A 25,281-nucleotide genomic window follows, 5' to 3' on the forward strand; every position below is an offset into this window, starting at 1 on the left:
TAAAGACCCTTAGAAGCCCAGTTATAAGTCCCTGTAACAGCAAAACTATGTTAAAGTGAGTGATGGTGGCAGCACTTATGTTTCTATTGCTATTTGGAGCTCTTCTCTCTGGAGAATTTGTGGAATACTTTATTGCAAAGAAAGTGAGTTAGAGAAGGGGGAACAGAGAAGTACAATACTTTTAAAAAGATCATTTTAAAGGAATCACATTGCGATTACAATATTGCATAGTTTACAAACCAGAACTTTGTTTTCAGTCTGTCTGTATTCCCCTTGACAGACTGTGAAACTGCTTTCCTTCTTAGGACAGATCTGAGAACAGAGCCATCTGTAGTGTAGTGTCCAGGGAGGAAACGGAGTGAAGTTTCAAGAGTGCTCAAGTGGTCTTTCCACGTTTAAATTGTCAGTTTACACCCTCAAGATGCTGCATGAAAGTGGTGAAGACCAGACTAACCAAAATAAGTGCAGTGACCTTCTAAGTTGGGCTGAATTTAGTAAAAGTCTAAAGCAAGAGAAAATAATGGAGATGAGTCTGTTAGTGGTGAACATGGGTGAAAAAAAGAAAAGCAATAAGATGAGCAAAAAGAGGAAGAACCCCCACAGCGAGAATGTTAAGTGTTTACAAGATGAACATCTCTCTGCTGCTCTATTCCTCTCTCACTGACACAACGCCATCGCATCTAATCAGCCAATCACGGCTGGGTTCTGTTTAAGAGGCCTGATTGGCTGATTAACCAAGCTCATCAACACACCACCCGGTGTGGCTCCAAACACACATAGTAACACGAAAACCTGCATAAACACGCTCTGCAAAGTGCTGTGTGTTTGTTTGTGCGTCTGCACATATGCATAATCTATGCATACATTTGTTATGTACTTTGCATTTGTTAAAAAGTTTGGAGTCCGCGTGGGCAGCATTTCTGCAAGTCCACAAGGATTAAAAGTTGTAGTTGAACTGTTTTACCAGCTTGAGCACCTTAAATGTGGCATTACTTTGCAACAGCTGTAGCTGGTTTTAGATAAATAACCACCATCTGTGGCCCACCATCCCTGTGATTAAACACAAAGGCACCAGAGCCTCAGATACATTTTTGGATATGTAATGTTATATGACTATAATTTGTAGTACACCGTAGGTTCTATTAAAACCATGAATCCATGTGTGTTTAGCACAGATGGCGTAGTATATTCTCTATATGTTAATAGTTGGTAACTTGATAGTTAATAGTTGGTATCTCTCTGACATAAGAAGCTGATGAATTATTTTGAAGGAGGGCCAGGAAATTCAAATCCACCAAATTAGGAGCACCTGCCACAGTGGGAAGCATGTGTAAAGCACAAAACATACATATATGCACTAAAACCTAGATTTTAAGAATGCTAGCCAACTAAATCCTTTCTCACATGAGCTCCTAGAATGTATTTGGGAAGTTGAGCTCATCCAGAGAAAGTTACTTGTCACTTGTGAAATGACTACAGATGAAATCTAGGACTACATTTCCATGTGTATTTGTTACAAGACTTTTTTAATCGGTATGGTATCAGAGGATCACTTTTCAGTCAAAAAGCTTTGACTGAAAATCTCTTTCAAAACAGTATTTTTAATGTCATGTATAGTCATGCATATTGAGTGACATTGTAGCATCTTGAACTTGTTGGCTTTGATGACCATGACATTACTAGATAATTCTTCTGTGTATGGATATAGGATTTCTATAGTGCTTTCTATCATTACACACACAACCTCCGTTTGTCCTGTTGTTCCAGTTTTTCCTTTATTAATTTTCCCCTTATTTCAGTACCATTTGTATATGCCCATGCAGGGCACAGCAACACATAGCAGGGCCCAAAGCAGATCAATGGCAATATTTATTTCATGTCCAATTATTGGGGCAGAACCAGAGCACACAGGAATGAAAGTAAACGTCCTCTCAAAGAGAAGCACGCAGAAACTGCATTATAAGTGCAGCCTGCAGCCTGAGCTTCAAGAGCAAGTAATATGAGTACAAGTGCAGGTTATAGGATTCCAATAGAGCAAGCTACAGGCATTACCAGGGGTGAAGACTCCAGAAGCTGAGCAAAATCCATCTGCTTTGAGCAGGAGATTCCACCACTATCCCTTTTCCTTCTCCTTACTTGTTTTTACTTATACTGTTTTAAGAAGCCAATTTATCTTTGTTGCTTTAGGAAACCTACTTAAACTGCATATTGAACAAGCAGTGCCTCTCTATATCAGAGTTGGAGGAAGAAATGTCAAAAATATACAAAAAATGAATAAAGATATTAATCATTCCTCTGTGTCAACTGTTGAATGTTAAAATATTTAGACTTTTCTTCTTCTGTATATTTTGGTTTAATTAATTAAGTTGAGCATAAACATGTATTGAGTCCTGTGCGTCATATATTGTGTTGAAGAGTAGATTTAATTTCATGTTTTCAATTTTAGCTGCTGAGAGACAAAATGAAAAAGAGAACTTTTTTTTGGCTACAATAGAGGTCTTCTCAATTTTTTCAGGATTTGTTAACATTGTCCATATCTGTTAAAAGCCTTATTGCAAGAGTATAGTGTACATTTCCAGTTATGTGATTCTCTGTGTTGTAGATCAGCACATTTGATCAGCGCGTCTGCTCCATACTTGATTATAATTGCCAAACAAATTAATGTATCACTTAATGACTTGCACCCTCCCTTCTTCTGTCTTTTTCTTCCTCTCAGATTTATTCCTGACAATGAAAAACGACCGAATGTTTGAGACCTGGATCAACAAGGTAATAAGCTTTTTGAACTTATTTGAGTGTCTTTGAGTCTCTTGCCTATCATTAGTGACTTTTTACAACTCAGACTCTTCTATAATGATCAAAATTGACATTAGTGAAGCATTACAGTCCTCCAGAGTAAAGTAGAGCCCAGCTTGTATTGCATGCATGGTGCTGCTAATAGCCTAAAACCATATTGGCATTTATATAATGTCTGTCTTATGTGGTTAGCCATTTGTAATGTAACAAGTAGGATAAGCACAGTGACCTGAAATGTTGCCTCAAGTCGGCAATCAACTGATTCCATCCACCTTAACCACTACAGCTACAGCAGGCAATGACGCAATTGTAATGAATTTATTTGACAAATTACAACTGGCTGGCTATACATATCACATCTTATCATCTTTTTGTTTTTTGGGGGTTTTTTTTCAGTTATGCTGGAAAAGGAAAACAATGGTAGAATTGTTTAAGCTTCTGGCAGTGTAAACTAGTTGGCAACTTACCGTGAAGACACTGCTTGAGTATACAAAACCATCTGCTCAGCTATGATTCAGCTATATGTATTACAAACACTGCAGAGTATTACAAACAAGAAAGCCAGGACTGCTCTCCAGAGCAAACTCTGAGATGACCCCATATCTAAATTACCCCAAACATTCTTTTTTATATTATATTCTGTTAAAAAAAAATTTCAAAATTTAATGTCCGACAGCTTATACACTGACATTGATGATGCCACAGACGTTTACACAATCTCAGTAAAGCAGTTAATATTTTTGCACTTTATTTTCCAGGAGCTTAATAACTTTATTCGTTTTCATTACAGTGCACTAGAGTAAAATATTCATATTGTGTTCATCTATGTTTGGAGCTTTAAACGAGTTAAACTCAATAACCCCTAAAAATCAGTCATATGGTAAACTGTCAGCGATCTGGTTCAGTGGGTCTTGACTGATAGGTTGAGTTCCGAAAGAGGGCAGCAGGTCTCTTCCGAGTAGAACTTAAATGTATAGTTTGAGTTTTTATGAAGAACAGCATAGCTAACTGTGACAATCAAATTAGAACAGAGGTTTTGCTGTAGTCTGTCCTACTTCTTGAAAAGAATAAAGAGATTGGTGATCACTATACAACAGCTATTTAATTTATTGTTACACAACATTTATTCATTTATTTATTGCTAAGATTTGTGTTCAGTCTCAAAGGCATTCAGTTATAAACTAAGAATGTACAGTATGGCCTCAGTTGCAGTCTCACGTCCTGAAGTATAACTACAGGTATTGACAGTGATGATCCCCTCCTCTGCTTCAGTGTTCATTTCCTTAATGCAACAAATGGATCTGTAGTGCTTTGGTGGGCTTAGGAGTCTAGGATTGTTGGCACTGCTGCAGAACTAGTTAATATTCTGGGAGAGCAAGGAGGGGAGACCATGGCTCTGGGTTTTTGTCAAAGGGGCCTATTTGAAATTCAGCAGGTTGAGGCACAAGCCGAACAGTAGTCTATCTTATCACAGAGAAGGGGAATAGGAGAAAGGACGGGGAGGAGGTAAGGAAGAAGAGGGGAAACGGAGAGAGATTGAAGGATGTGGAAGAGACAGAATGTGTCTGAGGGGAGAGAGACCAAGCAGGAGCAAAACTGTGCAAATAAACTGCCATACCCAAATACCAGTTGGATGTGCGATGGGTGGCAAGAATGCTAATCGGAGAGGATGAAGCAAATGAATTTCAGAGAAAGATCACTTTAAACTTTTGAGGTAGTTCCAAATGATTTTTATAAAACTCTGCAAATGAAGGGTTTTTTTTGTTGTTGTTTTTGTCTATTTCATAAACAATATCTTAAAAATATATTAGCTTTTTATTCAGTTGTGAATCTTCAACAGACTGAACCATTTCACTGCAGTTATTACAATGAAAAATATGAAATAGAATCTAAATAGATGCCAGGGCCTACATCCAAATGCAAAACATACATGAGAAAATGAGAAAATGAAATGAATGAAAAATGAATAATTGAGTTTAACAGAAAATTTTAATTCTAGTTTTAAAACAATAGGACACTGAGTGCATTGACCTCAACTATTTTATCCTTCTACAAAAGAACTTCCATAATATCACTAAACACAGTAATATGCAAAGTATAATTTCCTTTAAGACAAAAGTGCTAACAGGCACAATGCAATCATTTTTCAAGAAAATCCAGTATATCACATCACATCTGTTTTTAACCCTGATCAATAACTGGAATTTACAATGACCAAAGATCAGCTACCACATTTTAAAGATACTGTTTTCAGCTCAGTTTTGCTTGTGGAATTGTTTCATTGAAGCACTTTTTAATATACGTTTATCCTTTTTCTGTTCGGTGTATACATGGATACATACGTAGACTATAAACCATAAAACAGATGAATCTATGACTTACACTTTTCAAGGATTAATTTTTAGCCATGAAGAAATAAAAAAAAATGTGAAGTACATAGTATTATCAATGTTAAGAACTGAAGAATTTTTAGTGAATCAATAAGTAATTGACACTCACACCAAAACAGTTTTAGTATTTTATAATTCTATTTAATGTTGATCTTGGCATTTATTTTGTAATTTTGCATACTTTGCCTCCTGCCAATCAAGTCATAAGTAGTTCTGCAAAAAGCATGTCTTACAAGCATCTCTAGGTATAGTGGAAAGGATTTGGGAGCAAGACAAAGTGAACCTTGTCAGTGTCTCTGCAGTCTCAGATTATGGATCTCTTGATCTACTTCTTAGCTACTCTATGAAGAAGTTAAATCCTTTTCTTTGTCTTTTTTTCTTCTTTCTCATTTATTAGCAATGCTTTTTCAATTTTTCTTTTTCTATTTATGAATTTTATTTTGCATCCACTGGCTGCAGCTTTTCAGCCACACTATGATGGAATTTCTTCAAATTTTGGTTGAGTTTATTCACTTGAACTGAGCTGAACTGAGCAGTATTTAGTGGTCAAAGGTGAAGTTCAGCTGTGAACTCAAATAATATGTTTTTAGCCATACCTTATCATTTATTATAATTTATTTGCTAATTATGATTGTGTACAAATAATGGCAAAGTGACATTTTATATGCAAAAGATCAACTTCTCTGTGACTCCAGTTATTTAAAACAACCAGTGTATATGTCCTGCCTCTTTCTTATGTTTTTATGTACGTGCCAAGACACATGAATTTCCAGTGAAAGGGTGTACTCACACTTCCATGTCAGAGCACTCTTGACCCCCAAGTGTCCACTTTGTTTGGCTAAGTGTGATCACTACTAAGTGTTGTGCTCTGGGCTCCTGCAAGAAGCAGGCCCAGGCACAGTTGAGTTGGATGTGGGCACAGTATAAATATAGTGTGATTGTAATGGACATCATGAAATCACTTTTGTTAATTAATTAGCTAGTATGTGAGAGGCCAGTGTGTGTTATTGCTTCCACAGTTAAGCCACATAATGCATAAAATCATGAACCCCCTTATGCTCTACAAGAGTGCTTTGTGTGTGTGTGTGTGTGTGTGTGTGTGTGTGTGTGTGTGGGGGTGGGTGGGTGGGTGGGTGGGTGGAGGGGAAGGGAAGGGAGAGGGTAAGACCAGCCAAGAAAGAGTGTGAAATCCTAAAGACAAAATCAAGCGTATTCAGGCCCAGATATTCAGGCGGTGTAAGTGCATTGTTGGGGGGGCACCGTGCCTTGTGTGAGTACACCCTAATTTAGCTCAGTTGAGCGATACAGACATGAGGTGTTACTTATAGTGCTTTTCCTGTTTTCCTTAGCAGTGTATCATTTTTTTCAGTCACACTGACAAACAAGTCTGTACATCCACACTCTTGAATAATTTCTAAAACAAAAAAGGTTTCTTCGGAAGCATTCCATGGACACACACACACACACACACACACACACACACACACACACACACACACACACACACACACACACACACACACACACACACACTTGTGCAAATCTACACAAACACAGAAGACCAAGCCATTTCCCAGCATCCTTAGAGCATTAGACCTCTGTTAATCCCATCGTGGTTTTCGGTTCAATGCGGCTGCATCTATCGGTCATAGGCCAGCACGCTCCTCTTTCTCCAGCACTCTGTTTTAATTACTTTTCTATGTTTTCTCTTCCCCTAAGTCTCCTTCCATCTTTCCTCTTTCCCCTGTTTTTGTGTGATTACACAAGAGAAGGCAGTCACAGAGGGGGAAATAAAATCAACAAGCTCCAAAGAGATGAGTGAAGAGAGGTGTTTTCATTGGCTGCCAAATAGAGCCAAGTGCTTTAAAAGGTCAGTTCTTTAACGGCTGATATAATAATTTAGTTCACTGGTCAGTGAGAAGCTGTTTTTATCCCCAGTCACACACTTACACAGATTAGCACATGCATATAAATAAACTACTGCTTGCCATCAAAGCAAGTCAGTGTTTTTATATTGAGGCTTGCGCTTTCAGTTTTTAATGGTAAACACCTTTCAGATCAGCTTGCTTGCTTTTCACCAGGATATCAGAGAGGTAGGCAAAATGAAAAATTCTTTATAATAAGAAGAAAATGAATGTCATTTCGAAGAGTTCTGCTTGAAATTTGGTCCTTTGAGCAACAGAAGAAGTCAAATGTGGACCCATTTGATGAGATTTATTGGCTATTCACGACATCCATTTTTTTTAAAGTCTCCCCCATATGTGTATCATCATTCCAAATAAGTAGTATTAGATTTCTTTGGCTCTCTTCCACAGCACGTCTTTTATCCTGTCTTCCTTCTCTCACCCCAACCGGTCACAGCAGATGGCCCAGCCCCTCCCTGAGCCTGGTCCTGCTTGAGGTTTCTTCCTGTTAAAAGGGAGTTTTCCTTCCCACTGTCGCCAAAAACGCTTGCTCGTATTAATGTTGGGGATCATATAATTGATGGGATTTTCTCTGTTTTCTTTGTATTATTGTAGGGTCTTTACCTTACAATATAAAATCACCTTGAGGCAACTGTTGTTGTGGTTTTGTGCTGTATAGATTAGAATTAGATTTGCTGCAGTCTTACACACAAACAAGTTGTGATCAAAAGCTTCCTGGAATAATCCCATTACAATAAAATAAATGAATAAAAACAAACACATGTGATTTAAATTTGATCGATCTCCCTTACTGCATCCCCAGACAGTGTTCTATATCCACAGTTTCGCATGCATTTCTCAAACTGGCACAGAGGGCAAAGCAAGTTCTCTAACAAACTGACCTGACTTTTGTATGGAGGCTCATGACTGGTAATGGAAGGTGGATTTCTGTCTAGGACAGAATAGGTTATAGCAATTTTAGTAGAGAAGTCAACAGCTTGAATTTGTCCTGTAAATTCATCCCCAGACTTCATATTGACAACAGGGGATCGGAGAGAGAAGTTAACAATGGCACGTCGTCATGAGCACAGAGCACATTGGAAACAGTATTTGGCCAAACCAATATCGCTTTGCTCACCACCTGCCCCATTCTTCAGATTTGCCTCCCTGCAACTCATCTTTTTCAGGAAAATCACAATCATGTTAAAAGGTTATGTTGTCACATTACAGATATGGCGAAATAACTGGTACATTTCTGAGGTGAGTGAGCAAGAATTAACTGGAAGCTATATAAAGACCCACTAGAAGATGGCCTTAAGGGGCTTTTGTGATTTTGAGTTTACTACCACGAGTTTACTCATGGTAGGGATGCACTGATCCAATATTTGGATTGAGATCAGTTTGATCCTGACTCAATAATTTGGCCCTGATATTGGTATAATATCTTGTATCCTTGGCTGTAATTTTACTATAAATACCAGTAAAATTGTTTTTTAAGCCTTACAGATTACAAGTTACAAAAGCAACATTTAATAAGTTAAAGTCAAATACGTATTTTTCGGACCATAAGGTGCACGGGATTATAAGGCACATTAAGCGAAACAAAGCAGTCAGATAAATCAAACTTTATTCAACTCATTCTTGCTTCCTCCACGTCTGTACCATTGACTCATTAATGCTATATTCTATCACAGCTGCTCTATTCCCATGTTGTTGCACTATATTAATGACTAACCTTCTATTGTGGATGGATTATCTCAGTTGTCCTTCTGACTGAAATTTGGTCCATTTACAGCATCCTGCCATGTGATTGCATTTGTCTCTAACCATCAGGAACCTTCACGTTAACTTTTATCGAGTGGGAAAGTGTTAGCGTTCATCCTCCAGCTTCACTGTTTGTTATGCCAGCGGTCCCCAACCCCCAGGCCTCGGAGTCGTTTGGTACCGGGCCGCGAGAGTTGAGGCTCAGGTGTGAAATGTATGGTTTTCAGGGTTTTTATCGTTATTTTGTCATCGTTTTTATCGTTAACTTGGTTTTCCTGGGTCTTTTCACGTGTGTTATGAATAAATCTTCTTTTTATCGGTACCGGTACTAGTTTTATTTTGTTGTATTTATCCGCGACACCTTAAAGGCCGGTCCGTGAAAATATTGTTGGGCATAAACCGGTCCGTGGCGCAAAAAAGGTTGGGGACCGCTGTGTTATGCTAACATAGCTGTGTTGCTAGCGGGCTTTCAGAGGGGGCAACAAAGAGGAGGTGAGGAAGGTCCAGGTGTTACTAAAGGACAAGATCAGAGAGGCTAAGGACAATTACAGGAGGAAGCTGGAGTGGAAACTCCAGCAGAACAGCATGAGAGAGGTGTGGAGGGGCATGAAGACCATCACTGGATTCAGGCCAACCAACAGCAGGGGAGCTGAGGGAGGTGAGAATAGAGCCGACGAGTTGAATCTGTTTTTCAATAGATTCGACACCACAGTGTCTGCTCCCACCCCCACAACCTCACCTGCAGTCAGCCTGGAATCCAGAGCCACACCACTGTGCCAGCCTCTCTCTTCACATGTTGCCTCCTGTGAGATTCCTGACACCCCTCCCCCACCCATCACCTTCACTCAATACCAGGTTGAGATGCAAATGAGGAGACTTCACTCAGGCAAGTCTGCTGGACCAGACGGAGTGAGTCCCCTTGTCCTCAAGGCCTGTGCCCCCCAGCTGTGTGGAGTCTTTCATAAACTGTTTATGCTGAGTCTGAGTCTGCAGAGGGTCCCGGTGATGTGGAAGACATCATGCCTCGTCCCTGTACCAAAGACGCCTCGTCCCAGTGGCCCCCAGGATTACAGGCCCGTGGCACTGACCTCCCACATCATGAAGACCCTGGAAAGGCTCATCCTGGACCAGCTGCGACCCATAGTAAGACCACATCTGGATCCCCTTCAGTTCGCTTATCAGCCTCGTCTCGGAACAGAGGACGCCATCATCTACCTGCTCAATCGTGTCTACACCCATCTGGACCAGCCGGCGAGCACTGTGAGGGTCATGTTTTTTGACTTTTCCAGTGCTTTCAACACCATCAGGCCGACCCTCCTGGGTGATAAGTTAGCAGCGATGCAGGTGGATGCTTCTCTGGTGTCCTGGATTGTTGATTACCTGACAGGAAGACCACAATATGTACGTCTCCCACAGTGTGTGTCTGACAAGGTGATCAGCAACACAGGGGCACCACAGGGGACTGTCCTCTCCCCCTTCCTCTTCACCCTCTACACCACAGACTTCAGCCACTGCACAGAGACATGCCATCTTCAGAAGTTTTCTGATGACTCTGCGGTGGTTGGATGCATCAGCAGGGATGATGAGACAGAGTACCGGGCTGTGGTCGACTCCTTTGTCACGTGGTGTGAGCAGAATCATCTGCAGCTCAACGTGGCAAAGACCAAGGAACTGATCGTGGACTTCAGGAAGACCAGGAAACACTTGACCCCTGTTTCAATCCAGGGGGTCAGTGTTGACATTGTGGAGGACTATAAATACCTTGGAGTACACATTGACAATAAACTGGACTGGGCTAAAAACACCACAGCACTTTACAGGAAGGGCCAGAGTCGTCTCTATTTTTTGAGGCGACTGAGGTCCTTCAACATCTGCCAGAAAATGCTGAGGATTTTCTATGAGTCTGTGGTGGCCAGTGCGATCCTCTATGCTGTTGCATGCTGGGGGAGCAGGCTGAGGGTCGCAGATGCCAACAGACTTAATAAACTGATCCGTAAGGCCAGCAATGTTGTGGGGATGGAGCTGGACTCCCTCAAGGTGGTGTCGGAGAGGCGGATGCTGTCCAAGATAAAGACAATGTTGGATAACACCTCCCACCCACTCCATGACATGTTGGTCAGTCACAGGAGCTCGTTCAGTGAGAGACTGAGATTACCGAAAAGCACCACTGAACGACACAGGAAATCTTTCCTGCCTGTGGCCATCTCCCTGTACAACGCATCCACTTAACACACTGTTTGCTGCTACAGCTACACATGTTTCTTTTCCAAATATTTATTTATAAGTGACTTATGTATGTATGTATGTATATATATGTATATATTGTACTATTCTTAGTTAGCGTATTGTCTGTCTTGTCTTAATGTTGGTTTAAAATGGAGCACTGTAACAAAAAATAATTTCCCCCAGGGATCAATAAAGTATTCTGATTCTGATTCTGATTCTGATTCTGATCACGTAGCTCATCATTATATACCACCTAGCCCAACTTCAGTAACCTTACACACGTCACTGCTGTTTAGTTTCCTGTCTTCATTTATGTTGGAAGTGATAGCAGAGCTGTACGTTTGAATTTTTTCAGAAATCTCTCAGTCAGAACATGCTATATCATGCTTAGGTAACTAGCAAAACTAGCGAGCTAACTTCCTGCTAACTTCTAACTCCGTTAATTGTAATAAATTTCATGGATGCCTGGGTGTTAAACTTCATAGTTACACCTGATAAAGCAGCAATGCTGATCGTTTTATTAAAGATGAAAGAATTTAGACCGTTTTTAACTCTCAGTGATGCTGCAGTGTTCGTTTGACTTTGGGACCTGAAGGGGACGGAGTTTAGGACCCAGATTACTCCCAGATTTACAAGCACCTTAGTCCGACAAATACGGTAATAACGACGGCCGGCTTCCATGTTCTATAAAAAAAAAAGAACTTTGTAGGGTATCTGACGGACAAACACCAAACCAGTTCCACATCACTGAAGTGGCACCATTTTTACAAACCAATTCTGGTTCATGCGTTTCACTCAACGATCCGCTTTCTCCCTTCTCGTTCTCCGTTACCGCCATGCTTTTTTTGGCCATGTGCGTATGAAAACAAAGGCACTGCGCATGCGCGTTTTACCCATATATTATCGCGATATTTCATTTTCTTATCGTTGCCTAACATTGTACCGGTATTACCGTGAACGGTATAATATGGCCCAGCCCTAATTGGATTCATACTCTGTATCAGTATTGTAAAAGAGCTGTATAAATCTGGATTCCTGCATCACTAGTTGCTGGAATTTTGGAACTTGATGATACCTTGCACAAGCTGATCCAGGCCTCCCTTGTTTTTAGCTCAAAAAGCACCAGCACAGTAACACTTCATGCATACACATCTTTTCCATTAGCATTTGAGTTACTTATACACAATACTGGTTAAGTGGTGTTTTTAGACACTTTGACCCATCTCCCTTAGTTTTCTAAGATAGACTTGGTCCCTGTTCCCTTCTGTTATTTTCTTTTTTGTTTTTTTGTTTTTTGTTTTTTGCATAGCACAGCATCTCTTAGTGCATTAGCTGGGCATATGTGATTGTGCTGTTTGCCTATGAGTGGGTGTGAGTGACAGAAACGTGTTGAAGGTAATGTCAACAGAAATAAGGAACAATAACAAAAATTTATCCTTTTATCTTCACAAATCAGTCAGTTTACACACACATGAATGCAAAATCAATACTAGTCAGTCACACTATTAAAATGTTTCATGTCAATGCCTAGAGAGTTAACGGACCACTTCCACATTCCTAATTGTGGATTGATTCTAATTTTGTAAGCAAATTGACAGAATATTCAAGTTGAATGAGTTTAAATATCAATTACTTTGTACATTTTCAAATGTCAGCATGACAGAATTTTTTTTTTTGTTCCCTGTAACTTCTTATAAATCATAGAAAAACACTTCAAAGTGCACTTGTGCTTTGCAGTCTTTCCCTAGAAGATTTGTTTGTACAGTCAGTACACAGTAAGATAAGATAAGATAAGATAACCTTTATTAGTCCCACACGTGGGAAATTTGTTTTGTCACAGCAGGAAGTGGACAGTGCAAAAGTTATGAGGCAAAAATTAGAATACAATAAGAATAAATACAGTACACAACTGTACAGAATAGAATAAAATAAAATACTATATACAGTAGAATAAAATAAAATAAATATACAATAAGATAAAAATAGAATACAAATACAAATACTATATACAACTGAGTAAAAATACAACGATGACAGAAAGGATTATTGCACTTAGTATTATTGCATATGTATGGATGTGTGTTCTTGATCAGTTAAAGTCTTTATTATGGAGTCTGACAGCAGTGGGGAGGAAAGACCTGTGAAATCTCTCCGTCCCACACCGTGGGTGCCGCAGTCTCCCACTGAAGGAGCTGCTCAGTGCTGTCACAGTCTGCTGCATGGGGTGGGAGATGTTGTCCATCAGGGATGACAGCTTAGCCGCCGTTCTCCTGTCACTCACCACCTCCACTGGGTCCAGAGGGCATCCTAGAACAGAGCTGGCCCTTCGGATCACCCTGTTCAGTCTCTTCCTGTCCCCAGCAGAGATGCTGCCGCCCCAGCAGACCACGCCATAAAAGATAGCAGAAGCCACAACAGAGTCATAGAATTTCTTCAGGAGTGGGCCCTCCACTCCAAACGACCTGAGTCTCCGCAGCAGGTACAGCCTGCTCTGCCCTTTCCTGTAGAGGGCGTCTGAGTTATGAGTCCAGTCCAGTCTATTGTTCAGATGAACACCAAGGTACCTGTAGCTGTCCACAGCCTCAATGTCCATACCTTGGATGTTCAGTGGTTGCAGTGGAGAATGCTTGTGCCTGCGGAAGTCTACCACCAGTTCCTTGGTTTTACTGGCGTTGATCTACAAAAGTAGTAATTCTTTCAAATGGAAACAAATAGGTTTGGGAAACGCATGAATCTGCACTTTCTACTGTTAGTGATAGTTTAAACCTTTTTGCTAAAGTACCTCTTGGTGCATTTAAATCACCAGGCTAAGTACTTCTACATTTGTGCCTTGTCAGGACTGAAAGCATCAAACATGATGCAAAGAATTAACCTTTCAGTGCACAATTTATGTATCGTAAATAATTTAAATTGAATCTAATATTGGCCTTTTACTGAAGGCTTATTGCACCAAAATACCCTAAAATAGCACAGAACAACATACCTGCATGTTTTTCATTGCAGCATTGGGTGAGTAAGTGTTGACTTGAAGGCTCTGTAACCCTACTGGAAATAAATATTGCAATAACATTATCATTTTTAGGGTTTCACTTGCAGTCAGCAGTATTTAAGAAATGCATGATTAGCAAAGGGAGAAAACCAAACAAATGAATCCCACATTGCTTCAAGAAATAATCTTTCAGTTTGCTTTAAAAGCAAATCTGGCAAGACGTGTATATATTTAAATGCAGAACAAAAACTTCCTGAAGTAATTATTAATTTTACAAGTTTTTATATTTTAGTTTTAAAAGACAAATATTAGTATATGTTATCTAACTACTGAGGTTATTAACTCAAAACGAAGTGATTTCTTTACCCAGTAAAAATGAAACCGATAATTGGAATTTGAGTTGGACCTTTAGGGCTCAACTAGCCAACTCTGTCAGACTGTTATGTTCCACTTCTTTATGACGCAATAAAGTCATGCAAAAGCCCCATTTAGATGTCAAAATATTGAAGTACTAACTAACCTAAAGGGAACTTCAGACTGAACAGTCATAAGTCTTACTAAGCAATCATGTTGGCAGCACTACTCATTAGTCTCCTAATCTTAATGTCTCAGAGTGGAGTGGGGGACCATGGCTATGAAGCTGCCATTAAGTTGATCAAGTAGGTACTTTCTATCATACTTTTCTGGAAGCATTAAACCCATGACAATTCCCCGAGATAAAAAACAGTCTTTGGCATTTCAGAAATGCCCTCTCTCAGGAAGAAAAAAATACTTTTTTAGCACTGCCTACTCTATCTCTCCAGGACCTGCACAAACTGAACTGTATCACCACAATTAAATAGGTTGCCTTCTCACAAAAAGTCGTCTTACATGTGTCAGGAGAAAATTAGGAAGTTAATGATTAATTAGTTTCATCTAACTGCCTCACTTTCAGGGACCTATTGTTCATTCTGGCACACTGTCACAATGTCATGGCTTTTTGGGACACTTGAGTATAACAGAAGAAAGGTGTTTTATAGTCCAGCAATAAAAAAATAAATAAATAAAGAACTCACTGAGTCTGAGTCATGACTTTCCTCTTTCCCAAACCTATCTACTTTTACACGTAGAGCAATTTTCGAGTCCCCCATTATACTCATAGCTGGATCCATTACCTTTGCTGTTACCAGGGCACAAATATCATGATATAAATTTTCAGATGTGGTGAATTCACCGGGCTTATGAAGGCTTGCTTTGCAGCAGCTGTCTGGTCCACGGTACCTATGGCGATGTTATTCAGGGCCTAAGCTGCCTGAAAATGGATGGAGGGGCAGTCAGACTATGCCAGCAAACTAACAAACCTTGGGATGAGCCTGGCAGCGATGATGCTGTCAGTAGACGGATGCTTTTCCCTGGAGTGCAGCTTTCTGGCTGCTTGTGTTGTCTGCAGCTGCTGATGTAGAATTCCAACTGTTAAAACAGACCAGGAGATTGTACACTGGGATCTTTGTCTCGGCTTTTCCAGGAGGCTTTGGGCAATAATCATTTCGAGGATCTGATTATTTTTCACCTTTCCCATTGATATCGTTCTTGTTATTTTTTAACTGGCCAACTTGATCTCGGCTCTCTTGGCAGTAGATTCCACTTAAAAAAATCAGATATGTTTTCTATTTGCATATATTGGGATAACCAAAACAGCCAAAAACTTTAGGAGGAAAAAATCATGTAAATTTGCTCAAAATCAACTTCAAGGTAATCTTCTCCTGCATTCCTGGACCATTTTCATTACAGCTGGGATTTTCAGATTACACCCTGGAAGTTCAATTACACTGCTTTCACTTTGGACCACAGTAACTTTTGAATAGGCACTGCTAGTGTTCTTGCCAAATATGCTTGGAACTGGAATTTAATCAGTTAATGCTATTTTATGACCATTCTGCAAACAGCTGACAGTAGAAAAGAATACAGTAATTTTATGTCCGTCTGTGCGTTCTAATTAGAAAGCCTTAAATATTTCACAGCCGTGAGTTTTCTTTGGAAAAGATTTTGTTCAAACCGGTGCTTCCGTCTGCATGAAATATTCAAGCAATCTTGTGGTGTAGTGGAATTTCTATCTACATAGAAATCAATATCATACAGAGTGTACTGGATTGCAATGTAGGTAGAAAATGTGCTGCAAGTGTTGTTACACAGTTTTATTTAAATGAAGTTTATAGTTAATAATTTGCAGTAATAGTGTTGCATTAACCTTTGGTTTCCTTCACCGTAGCTTTGTCTTGATAGTTTACCCACTTGTTTTGCTACATCTCATGCCTAGCACCATTAAGTGAAATTTATATTTTGATTCTAGTCGTGTTGTTATAATAGTTTTCACATCATTATAACTATTAAATTACTGTTGTGCAGTTGCTAATTTGTGGTTTGCCATTTGTCTGATTCCTTTGTCCTCTCATTGTTATTGAGGCTATTATCGCTCAGCTTTAGTAAAGCACAATAATTTATACATGTATAACACACCCCTCATGTCATAGTTTATTCATTTCAACAATTATTGGCTTGTGCATAGAACAACATTTGACCACACATATACACACCCACACATTATATACTTATATATAATAATGTATAGATTGTGTTCTCTGACTCAACTATTGTACCTCCCTCACCTTCTCTTCCTATCTTTCTTACTCACTTTCTCATAAATCAGTAATGTTGTTATCGGCAGGCAACAGTTTTTCACTGCACACACTCACATGTGTTCTTAGGCAAAGGCACCCACACATACAAATCTCCTCCCCCCCCCCACTGATATACTTAAACCCTTGCCTTTTTTCCTTGCCCTATGTAAAAGGCACCACTTACCCAATAGGTTTGCTAAATTTCAGAACTCTCACAGCCACTGTTTTCTCTAAATCCACAAACCAGCAATGTAAAATGCAATAAGGTGCAGTGTCATATTAAAATGAACAATTACTCTCCGGGGTGGGGGGCTTATCTTCAACGGATGAAATATTAATATAAAAAGTGGCATTTTGCTGTAGTATTTAAAATTAAAATGTAATACATAAATATTAAATAATCCAGAATGGAGACAATTGCCGGTTGCTTTACCGTATATTAGTTGAACTCATCATGAATGTGGTTTGTCTTCTTTTCTGCTAAATGCAATGATTTAAAAATAAATACATAAATAAATAATAATAATAATAATAATAATAATAAAATCTTACAAAAACACTGGTTGTGAATGCTAACTATTTAAAAATTTTCAGTTATTCCACGAAGCATATTTTGGCCTGTAATTCAAGAATTTATAAACCAATCGTGTTTTTATCTTGTTTTTGTTTCATTTAATCAAACATTTCTAATAAGATTAAAACGAAGTTTTTGCTTGATAAGCGTTATGCATATATTTTGAAATTTTACTGAGTGCATGAACAAGAGCAAGCTTTTTACTTTTTGCTTTCCAGAAACATTACAGCTTTTTATGGTACACGCGAGGGGTAAACTGGACTTGTCTTTTATTGCTGGATCTCTGACTAAACATTTGAGTTGTTCTTTATGTTTTTTCTGTCCATTTGTCATCTATCAGGACGGGAACTTCACCAAGACTGACGTCATGTCAAAGCCAAACGAAACCACAATTATTGGGCAGTCTTCCTTTGTGGACTTTGGTGAGAATTATAAAGATTTTTCATTTGCTTGTTTGCTGTGTTTTTGTGTAAATGTGATACAGTTATCGGTTTGAAACCTAGCACTGGGATATACTTTCAGTAGCAGGGCCATATGAACAGAGCCAAAATGGAGCAAAACAAAAATCGAAGAAGACGATGTGTAATGACAATATGTGCAGTCAAGGTGCATAAAAGTTCCCAACATTTAGTCACTGTGTGGACGAGGCTGGATTGTACTGAAATTTGTCCTGGTGTGTGTCTGTTACATCCCTTCCTTTCCTCCTGAAGTCCTGAAAGCTCTTTCTGCATTGATGCTTCAAAGGCTATCAAACAGGACTATGTTGTGTTTTGAGGTTTGACAGTTTCACTGTCTGTTTCCAAATACTTACAGCCCAGATATGCTCATTCCTTAACTGGCAGGCTAATCTCATCCATGCACAGTGGCAGGCACACACTACAATATAAAACTCTATTATACACACTCATAATCCCATAGCCAGATTTTTGTGGACATCTTATCCCTTCAAACAATCTTGGCCAGCGCTATTCATTGTTCAGATGAGCTTTACATTTATCCGCTGCAAATCTCTGCTGGCTCGCTAATCTCCAGGCTGCAGCCTGCATGCCACAAAGTTGGCTGGTCATCTTGACAGTGCTGTCACCTCAGTTAGGGCAGCATTGTCTTTTGGTGCCTTCTTGTGCTTGTTTTTAAAAGTAAGTAACCGTTTCATTTACCAGTCTGATGATGTACAAAGTAAAATGAAAGGGAAAGCACCGTAGTTTTCGGGTCATAAGCCGCTACTTTTTTCCCACACTGAACACTGCGGCTTATACTGACGTGCAGCTAATGCATTTTTTTTTTCATGCGGCCAAAAACATTTTGCCTGGTAACAGTAGACCAATAAAATTGATAAGTAGTATATATACGGTATATATTTTTACCGGTTGTTAAGAGACATTGTAATGTTGTTTGTGCACTGTTCCGTAAAAAAAAACATAAGCAACGTAATTTGTGTGTTACTGATACATACGTATATTTAAAGGTAGCCGTGTTACAGGCGCTGTTTGCGGAAAAAAGCATTTGCAGTATGTATTTTTGTATGTTTATGTTACCATGTTTATGTTACCTTACGGATTAAATTAAACGTTAAAAATCCTCACGTGTAATATTTCTGTGTAAATATCTCAGATTACAAGTGAAATGCATACGGCTTAAAATCCGGTGCGGCCTGTACAAGTACAAAATTGATTTTCTTTCTAAAATTAGAGCATACGGCTTTTAATCAGGTGCGCTCTGTAGTCTGGGTATTACAGTATGTGAATGATTGCTCAAATAGAGAAGAGTCAAAGTTATCAAGCTGGCTCATTTGGAAGCAATACTACAAAACTGATATAGAAACATCTGATCGAACTGAGCATCTTAAATATTGTTTAGTCTTAACATTAGTGTGGGATTATTTGAGCACCAGTAACTGTAATTTAACACTTGTGAAGTGTTTCGGTCCTTGGCTCATTATATACTCTGTCTCAATGTCAGATTCTCTTGAAGCATGGAGTTTTGTTTGGATGAATCTCAAATTGATTTTGATTTGACTCCAATAACACTAACTCACTCACTCCAATGTGCCAATCTATTTTGAACCTGCAAGCAGCAGGAGATCCTCCTACACAACTCTGTTAATAATTTCTTGAACTGAAACCATGGTAGACTGATCCTCTGGACTCCATTATGAAAAAAGACTCTAGACTGATTTTTATTTTAACTTTACAAGTGAGTATTTCAGGATTGCGCTTACTTTTATATGAGATTATACTACTTTATATAATGCAATAATTATTTTCTTTCTCTCTTTCTGTTGCTTACATCTCTAAGTCACTTTGTTTTTGACAGATGCCATGTAGTTATTTTTTTTTTATGATTCTTCTTCTTGTTATTATTATTCTCATTATTATACTTGTTAAAATAACTTAAATTACCATGAAACTACTATGGTTGCAGAATGTTTTCAGAAAATTGGCTAACTGACCAGTTTACTGCTCACACTAACAATAATTAGTTGTGATAGTTTCATTAGCAATGAAAAGGATAAGCATATAGGAACTGTAAGACGCTATTGACATAGTATCTGTTTGAACAGAGTGGTTTGTGGCTTATGTAAAATTGACGCCACAGTTGAAAATGTTGCTGGTTTAACCTCTGCAAGAAATTCCATAGCTGAACTTACATATTTTTACTGCAAATTGTAAACCATTAAAATAAAAAAATGACCAGGAAGCTGGTTTTACTGGATTAAAAAAAAAGTGAATTCATTTCAGTGTAAGAGTTTAAAGAGAAGGTTGTGTTTCTTTATTGTAAGATGCATAACAGGAGTGGATAGAATAACCTACACGACCTGAGACCAGCTAATAAATACATTGCAGAACTTTATGAAATTTCAGCCAAAAGTTCAAGAGGGTTTTGTCAGAGGCAGTAGAGAGATATTATTTTTTCATGTATATGTAGGGTTTGGTTTTTCTCCATCCATCTGTAACCTTCTGATTCCACAAAGTCATGGTGGCAGCAAACTAAGCATGGTAGTCCAGATATCATTCTCCCGAGCAACTTTCCGAGCTCCTTCTGGGGGATCCTGAGGCATTCCCAGATCAGATGAGGATTATAATCTCTCCAGCGAGTTTAGCCTGCGGTCTCTCCCCACTGGGCATACCCAAAAAATCTCCAAAGGGAGATGCCCAGGAGGCATCCTGAGAAGATGCTGAACCACCTCTACTAAATCTTTTTTCCCCTTTTATATTAGAATCATCTTGTATTGTTAGATGCTATCCCCGTAGCATACTCTGGCTTCAGTTCAGACTTTTTCTTCTTCGTGTTTTTTCCCAATCATGGGAACTGCACTTCTCAGAGATCACTACGCATCCATCATCACATTCTTTCTTGCTGTAGTGGTCTTTGAGAAAGGCGAGTTAGATTATGCATAAGAGAGGAAGAAATCAAACGCATCCCTCGTAATTGAGGAGCTTCAAGATGGGGGCCACTTGATGTCTTCAGGGCAAACGATGCAGTGTGCTCATTCATGTAAGGTCTCTTCTTCCTTAGATTTTATGTCTGCTGCTTCATGCTGACAACACATTTCTTCTGCTGTATTTATTCAAAACAATCAAATGCACCCTCTTCTGTGAGCCAGGCAGTGAATATTAAGTAAGTTGGCAGGATAGCGCTATAGATATTTGTATGAAAATTAAATTACAAGTATGCTAAAGAGTACATTTAAAATCTCACGCATGTAGTATCTCTTAGTTTGTGGCTCTTTGGCTTTTAGCTTTAGTTTTGTTTTTCTGTTTATCTTTTTTTTTTTTAATCTATGTAACCTTATCACTTAGTTTGAGTTATGTTCTGCTATTAGCTGTGTAATGTTCAATGCATTTTTAATTAACTTTTGGGCTTGTGCGGTACTCATGCACATGAACACAAACACATGCACGAAGGGCTTCACACTGATAAACACATCCTTATTGGCAAGATTAATGTGTTAATCTCACTGCAGCAAAAGGGTGTCCATCAAATATTTAGTGAACAAACTCCCTGTGCCAAAATTGGCAATATTGTATGAGCCAAAGGGAAAATGACCTATATGCTGTGGCTGCATGTGGGTGTCTTTGTGTTGAGGGAATCTGCACGCGTGTTGAATTTATTATCTCAGAAGTTTTTTTTAATAGCTTATCTTGACATAATTTTTTTTCCTTTTTTAAAAAAAATCATAATTTCTCCTTCAGTTTGGAAATGCACACTTCCACATCTTGTTCTTGTTAACTGGTGGAGAGAAGCCTTTAAGGGTCACGCTTCTAATAATCTGCCAAGTCCAGGCAAAAAGATGCCTTCAGAATACAGAGGGATTTTTTTTAATTGTCCTGGTTTGTCTTGCTTCACTTAGCCCCTCTTCAGCTGTCAGTGTCTTTCTTTATTTCTCTTGATCTACTCCGTATCTCCTATCTACGGCTTACTAATTTTCTGCTCTTGTTTTCTTACATCGCCGTCTGTTCTTCATCTAAACAGCTTTGGGTGTCACAGATTGTTACACTAGTGGAAGACCAGCTATCACCCTTTTTCTGTCTTTTAATCCGTTTAGTTATTTTGTTGAGTGTTCTTATAAGCATCACTTTACTCTGTTCATTTTACTTTAGTGGTTATGATTAGTTTTACAATATATGAAGCAATGGTGTTTAAAAGAAATAACTGAATAAATTGTTACATTTAGTTCAGGTTCCATCAGTCATGCTGTATAAGGTGATGTTAGCTCAAAAGGCATTCCTCATTATAACCTATGGTTTTGTCTCTGGGCTCTGAGATGCAAAAGACACTGATACAAAGAGAGATGCTCTGTGCCACTGAGAGTGAACGCAGTATAATTCAGAGGAGATTGTATTTGACAAAAATAACCACAAACCTGAAAGAAGACGTATTATATTTTAGTGCCAAATGTCCAAAATTGATTTATTTCAGCTTGAAGAAAACATAGTTCTTACCTGTAAATTCTACAAATAGATGCAGCTTGAGTGATGACAGTATTGACATAAATCCTCTTCTACTTCATCTTTGTTATTTATACAAATTGCCAAAGTCATGTAAGTCCCATTTTTGTGTGTGCTCCAATGGTTTTTCTTTATCTACCTGCTGAGATTTACGTACCTGATCCAGTCTGTTTCTGCCATCCAGTCTCACTTTGTCAATCTTATTTTGCAGCGTTTGTTTCTCTGTGTGCGGCCCTCCTGTGAGTCTCTCTGACCAGCTTCCGCTTAGGTTAATTAATGAGCACCTTGTGAATTTACCTTAAAAACTTAAATGCATGAGAAAGTGGAAAAGGAAAGAGTGAGGGCAAATGGCACATTTCAAAGGTGGCATGAAGTGAGGTGGAAAAAAGGGTGAAATATAGAAAAAGAGCCAAGGTAGATGATCTGCAGACGGAGGAGGAAAGATGGCAGGGAGGATAATAAAAGCAATAGGAGAGAGGAGAGAATGAAATAGAGCAGCATTGCATCCCTCTGTGATTTGGAGTGGGAATTATTTCCATCACACATCACAATGTCAATTCTCACTCTACCCTTCTACCTCTGGTTTTCTGTCTTCCACCAGATTTTCCCCCATAGATTTACATCTGTGTCTGCTGTCCTGTCTGTTCTCTACATGTTTCTGTCATTTTCTGTTTCTTAAAATTTCTTTTTTTATTAAAAATATTAAATATTTTATCATAACAATAGCAACAGTAATAAAAAAAAAAAAAGAAAAGACAATTAATTCTTATCATTACTGCATTGTGTTTGGTGGCTGGAAAGTTCTGTTACTGGTGAGTATGTGCTTTACTGCATCTTTGTCATGAGGTAACCTGTTCTCAAATGGCAAATTATTCTAGTGTCTTGTCACCAAAGGATCATCACCGAAGGGTTAAGTGTCCGCTGTGACTGAAAATGCATAAGGAAAAAAATACAATGGCTCATAATTTCCCTCTTTGCACATTCAAGTCATTTTCCCTTATCTATAGTACATGCATCCAAAAAATCTGAGTCTGAGATTTGTTTAGAAATGCCCCAATTTTGGCTTTTTAATTTGATTTAAAGTTTGTTTTCTTCAGCTCACTCTAGCAAAACTCAGCTTTGTGCTTAAGGTTCTTTCCCTTGCTTTAGAGTTTGGCTTCTGACCAGAACACATTTTTTTACTTTCAAAAGTCACAAATCTTCGCTTTATTGACTGGAACCTTTCTGGCCTACACCATCACCTCTGGGTGTGGGCAGAGATTTAAGGCTAAGTAATAGTCTTGTGAAAATACGTGTGTCAGTAATTTAAAAGTGAAAGAAACTGGAACCAAATAATACGGCACTGCCTTCAACCACTCAACTCACACGGGCAAAATGATGCACACTTGTAAATACCAAACAGGAGCGAAAAATTTGAATCCAAGTGTCTGAGCAGCATGCCCAGACAGCATACATTGGCTAAACTTGAATCGTGCGTGCACTTGTTTATGTGCATGTGTATGCGATTGTTCATGAAAGCGTACGGGAATCTGTTCACACATCCATGTTTGTGTGCTTGCAGTTCATTTTCCAGCAGTACACTCTTAATAGATGCACAGCATATGCCAGACAAAACAGGCCCATCTGCCTTATCACTGAGGTAATTGCATTTTTCAAAGTGACAGCGGCCAATGCATAATTCTTCATTAGGTAAAGCACAACGAAGTCCCACAACCGAGTGTGTCAGCTCGCGTCAGCGCAGGTAGGATGTAGGGAGGCGGCTCAGCGACCAGCAGCTCACTAGGATAGGAGATATTTCAGACAGCGAGACGGGAATGTGTTTGGAAGTGATATTTAAAATTGGAAAAGCTGTCATCATGCTGTGTGTGCATGCGTGTGCTCAACAACGTGTATGTGTGTGTGTGTGCGTGCAGGTAAGTCGGTATGTTAACAGCCTATTTCTCTCCGCTCTCCCCCCAGGCATTTTCTTCTCCACTCATCTTATTATATTGTGCTACATCCAACCTCTGGCCTGCTCCCTTCTGCCTCATTCTCTCTTCAACCACTGCATACCTTTCACAGTCCCCCCCCCCCCCCCCCCCCCTTTTTGTGTCTGTGTGTTTTTTCTTTCTTTTACTGGCAGTCTTGTCTTGTTTTCAGCCAGTCTACTCTGCCATCGCACTCGCTTTGCTTTTTCAGTCTCAAATTCTCCATCACTTTCCTTTTGTCTCAGACTCCAGGAGAAGTGGATATACCTGTAAAACAGAGGTAGTGAAGTGCTGCTGGGCTAGTCAGGATCAGAGTGGGTTGTATAAGCAATATTGCTTAACATTATGCATCTATGTTTATGTGAAAGACATCCCTCCAGACCATGTTAATGAAGTGAAAATGTGGCAATTGGAAAAATAAAATCTCCTAATCAGGCACCATTTAGTGACATCCCTTGCATTTAGAGATATTCCAATGCAAATGCAAAAGATTTATTCTCCTGGGTTTACGGTTTCCAAGTTCAGATATTCATTTGCACATTTTAATATGCAATTTGATGCAAATTACAAAGTATATCTCACAAAAGTGTCCTTCATTGAAGGTAGAAGCCCAAGAGTTCTTCTTTCTTATTCCAGTGTCTGCTGCACAGTAATTATGAAAAAGTGGCACTCTCAATTAGAAGAACTCACCCACAACAATCTACACACTAATTAGCACTTAATTTTTGAATTAATTTTAGATTGTGTTGCACATGTTCTTAGTGTTGTGTATGTGCTTTCTGTATAAGAGTTTAGTTAGTTTTTCCCCCCTTATATCCACAGTAATAGACATAACACAGACTTACTACATGAGTCATGAGGTAAAAAGTAGCAGTGCTGATTTATTAAAATAATAATAAAACAAACACAGGTAGCTTCAGAACCTCCTGAAGATGTGTTTTGTTCTGTTTTGTTTTCTCCCTCACTATTTTCAATGGGTTTAATGATGATTGTATATAGATCCATGGGTAAATGGCAGACAGGGACTGGTATTAGCCAGTCAAGATGTCAGTTGGCAACATTTGG

The 25,281-nt window shown here is 38.9% G+C and overlaps 1 protein-coding gene across 1 annotated transcript in view; it reads left to right on the top strand.

Moving 5' to 3' along the window:
* Positions 1-25,281, top strand: part of itfg1 (integrin alpha FG-GAP repeat containing 1) — a 166,041-nt gene that overhangs the window by 20,888 nt on the left and 119,872 nt on the right. The window contains exons 7-8 of the mRNA XM_085414551.1: positions 2,717-2,769; positions 17,641-17,722. Of these exons, the coding sequence (XP_085270677.1) occupies positions 2,717-2,769; positions 17,641-17,722 (135 nt within the window). The remainder of the gene's footprint in view (positions 1-2,716; positions 2,770-17,640; positions 17,723-25,281) is intronic.

Source organism: Rhamphochromis longiceps, linkage group LG1, assembly GCF_057381845.1.
Source record: "Rhamphochromis longiceps isolate RC_006_pf linkage group LG1, R_longiceps_female_GT1.1, whole genome shotgun sequence".
Lineage (NCBI taxonomy): Eukaryota > Metazoa > Chordata > Actinopteri > Cichliformes > Cichlidae > Rhamphochromis > Rhamphochromis longiceps.